General features: G+C 39.9%; 1 protein-coding gene across 1 annotated transcript; it reads right to left on the bottom strand.

Annotated features, from left to right (window-relative positions):
- Nucleotides 1-41: 41 nt before the first annotated feature.
- LOC121938228 (deformed epidermal autoregulatory factor 1 homolog) lies at nucleotides 42-3,730 on the bottom strand (the record flags this gene model as incomplete). The annotated part of the gene is made up of 7 exons (XM_042481498.1): nucleotides 42-320; nucleotides 869-992; nucleotides 1,642-1,686; nucleotides 2,299-2,364; nucleotides 2,549-2,688; nucleotides 3,239-3,388; nucleotides 3,604-3,730. Coding segments are annotated over 7 exons (873 nt in total), but the record flags the coding sequence as incomplete, so codon positions are not given.
- Between the last annotated feature and the right edge of the window lie 186 nt (nucleotides 3,731-3,916).

Genomic DNA, 3,916 nt, shown 5'->3' with positions numbered 1-3,916 from the left:
TTTTTGTCTTTGGTAATTGCAATATGGTTCTGTTAAAAAAAAAAAAGGATGTTTGCTGGATCTGTTTAATACTTCTGGTCTTAATTCCGTGTGTAACCCTCAGAAACAGCGGATGAAACACAAACACACTTCAGATGATGGGGAGTGTGAATGATTACAGTGATGGATGGTACCTGCTGTGCTGGCAAACACCTCGCTCTGCGCTGAGCCTTCAGAGATGATGGCAGCAGCAGCAGCAGCAGCAGTGGCGTCACTCGTTGGCGTGCGGTCAAAGGTCAAGGTACCGGAGGTGGTGAACTGTCCTGACGGGGACACCGTGACTGTTGGTGGAGGACAGAAGAAGACATACATGGTTTTATAATATATTTTTATTTCACAGTGTATTTCACTTTATTGAATCGTTTATTATCGACCTGGGAAGTTTAAATGATTAACGTCAGTCGATATCACAGAGTTTGTCAGCTTGTTGGCATGAATTGATTATATTTACATGGCATGATTTCCATTTTTCAAACATCCTGACCTGACGAAATTCCACGTGGAATTGAAACGTTGTCTATATTAAACTTTTGTGGCATGGAGTGGGTGTGAAGACTTTTTCCTCATGTTTGGATGCATTTAATATGAACATCTGGCATTGTAACATTTTATATTCATATACAAAAAAAATGGAAAAGCATCATAGATCCCCTTTAATTCTCAAACTTTTAAAACAAGCTGTGACTGTGAGCACATGAATCTCTGAAATAATCTGACATAAACCTGCTGAACCTGAAACACAAACTATCTTTTCCCTTCTTCCGCTGAGTGACACAGAAGCTGAGCTGTTTTCTCCGATCACACATCAGACTGAGGTCACCTGACGTACATGTGGTCCCCGGGGTCAGCGTGATGTTCTTGGTGACAGGAATTTCCTTTTTTGGGGAGGTGACTGGAGGATCGCTGTCCTTCTTCCTTCGCTTGTATGGGACAAAGAGGCGGACTGGACCAGTCTGAAGGAGACAGATAAAATCAACAGAGTGAAGTTATTTTAAATCAAATTAAATTAAATTAAATCAGCAACAATGAAATGAAAATGTTTTTTTTTTTCCAAACCTTAAATATAAACCTGCCTTACTTATTGAAGTAAAAAAGAAACAAAAGTTGTGTAACATGTGTTACATCCTGTTATGCAAAATGACATATTTCAATGGGTGTTTTTGTAGGAGATGACCCAGAAATGTGTTAAAATAAAACACAAAAGACAATTACCTGAAAATTAGCAAATAGAAAAAAAAAAAAGAAAAAGAAAAAAACAGGATCTTGGCTTTAAAATAAAAAACTGGAATCAGCCGACATGCTCATTTCTGATATCACAAACTGATGTACTTTTTTTTAATTGACTAAGTTAAGGTGTACAAAACGTCAAACCTAAGCTGAAGTATTTTTCTTATTTTGCAAAATGAATGAATATTACAGATTGTACAGCACTTGAGAAAATATACTTTTATGTTAATCGATATTTCATTACTTACTAATAAGAAAAACTTGACCTTACATTTAATATCAACTCTCAGTGCTTTTCACTGAATCAGAAAACAGATAACAGAAATTTCATCCCAGGTAGAGATAATGAGGTCAGAGTTACAGGAAAAGAATTACCATACTGACGTTTTCTGCTACCACAGTCGCTCCATCCTTTGCACACTGAAGAGAGAAAAAGTGAGTCAGACAAACACAAACTGAGTTCTGCCCTCTGACTGAACTGAGCAGGTTAGTCATAACTAATTGTTATATGTAGCTATTTCTTCACTTTATCAATTAAACCTTTAGTTTAATTAGATATATAAAATTACAGCAAACGTCCATCTTTTGTTTCCAAAGTGTTTGACACTGATTGAGGTCATAATGAAGAAAATTTACACAGAAATTGGAGCCAGACAAAGTGATGCCTGACACCAGATATCCCAACAGGAGTCATAAACCCACCAAATCAAAGTAAAGGAAGCCTAATTTTAGATTTCGGGTGTGTAAATGAACTATGGTAAACTTTCCTCCATCTAACCAGTGCCTGGATCACCCAGACAGTTTTAAGACCATCTTTCCAGCAGTGAAATAAACAACTTTAATCTGTTCATTGTGTTTATGTAGCAGCTGTAAAAGGTGGAGCTCATTCTAACTATTTTATCCACTGCTCAATTGTTCAGTGTATTATAATATATCAGTATTTAATAGTTGATTTATATTCATCATTTAAATCTACAAAGTAGACTAAAATGTAGTGGAGTAGAAATATTAAGTCAAGCTCCACTAACTCACTCCTGTCAGGTCATCACAGCAGGCTCCACAGGTACAGGAAGCAGCATGGGGGTTCAGGATACGCTCCTACACACACACACACACACACACACACACACACACACACACACACACACACACACACAAAGTTAAACCACAAACAGCTTTCCATTCAGAATCAGCCGCTCTGCATGCAAACTGAAAAAAGTGTAACACAGTAAAGCACAGCAGTAATACAGTGAAGTAGTATTAGTGGTAGTAGAAGTAGTACCTGTATGAGGCAGAGCAGAGGTCGGCCAGCATATCTGATGCTCCTTTTCCAGTCTTTGCTGCTTGCTCTTCCTGCCAAACCCTCAAACTCTGTGGGAGTGAACCACTGCTGGTTGTGTCTGATGCAGCGACCTTTACCCCCTGAAGACCAACACAACTGTCAGAAAAACTACAGCACAAATTACTCAAGAGCACAGTACAACAGAGTATACTGAAGCACAGTGTTACTCAGACTACAGGAGTTTTGGGACCTTGGTTGGTACCGATTTTGGCCCAAATTTTCAGGTAATGTGAGAGGTTTACAAATCCAGTCTTAAACCGGCTGATAATTCTGAACATGTTTGATCTAATATTAAAATGTTTGATGATTCAGTGTTAACTTAAGTCTCTAAAATGCAGTTTTTCAGGCAGAATAAATTATCAGAATTTATCATTTTGTTTGTACTGAAAAACACTTCAGCTCTACATATTTATTTGCCTAGAGCTTTTCAAAATGTGATAAATCAAACATGAAGAGTAATCTGATTTATGTTCACAGTGCAGCAGTAAATACCAACTGTCACAGAGGAACTCTGAGGACATGATAACTTCAGTCAGTCTTTTGTAAACCTTGTTTATGAAATACAAAATAAGCCTGCTTTACTATTAACCCTCTGTGCGAAACAATGCTCAGCACAGGCGCGTTGATCACCTGATCCCAGTCGGTTCTTGTAGAGGACACCGCTGGTGTTCCTGCAGCGGACCGGCAGCTCGTTATTGTACACTGAAGGGTCCCAGTTGTACTTGGAGCACGAGTCTTTGTCCTGAGGCGGGGTCAACGGGGTGGGCGGGGTCTGTGGGCCTGAATGAACCACAGGAGGATGAAACAAACAGACACAGATCAGTCTCATAGAGAAAAATAGAACAGAGCTGCTTCCAAAGCAACTGCCACTTAATGTCATTTGTGTCTTCACAACTGAGTTCAATATGGACATCTCCAAGACAGCAGGACCTTGTCAGTACTGCAGCACACACGCACGTGCACGCACACACACACACACACACACACACACTTACCTGGTGCCATTGCAGCAGCAGACTTTAGGCCAGTAGCTTCCACGATGCTGCCATCAGTATGAACCACAATCAAGGTGGCCTTCTGGGTACTGAGACCATCACCCAGCTGCAGGGTTGTCCTTCCACTCTGTGACACACACACACACACACACACACACACAGTGTATACGCTTGGATAAGAGGAGGTTACAGATGGTGCAGGAGGTTCTAGTGGACCTTTGGGAGACTTCGGAGTGACTTTAGACAGCACTCCCCACCACCATTATCAAGAAGTGAAATTAAATTTGGAAAAAAAGTTTCCACTTCTCTAAAG

The sequence above is a fragment of the Plectropomus leopardus genome, unplaced genomic scaffold (assembly GCF_008729295.1).
Source record: "Plectropomus leopardus isolate mb unplaced genomic scaffold, YSFRI_Pleo_2.0 unplaced_scaffold28914, whole genome shotgun sequence".
Taxonomy (NCBI): domain Eukaryota; kingdom Metazoa; phylum Chordata; class Actinopteri; order Perciformes; family Serranidae; genus Plectropomus; species Plectropomus leopardus.
This window is presented reverse-complemented; position numbering and strand designations above follow the sequence as displayed.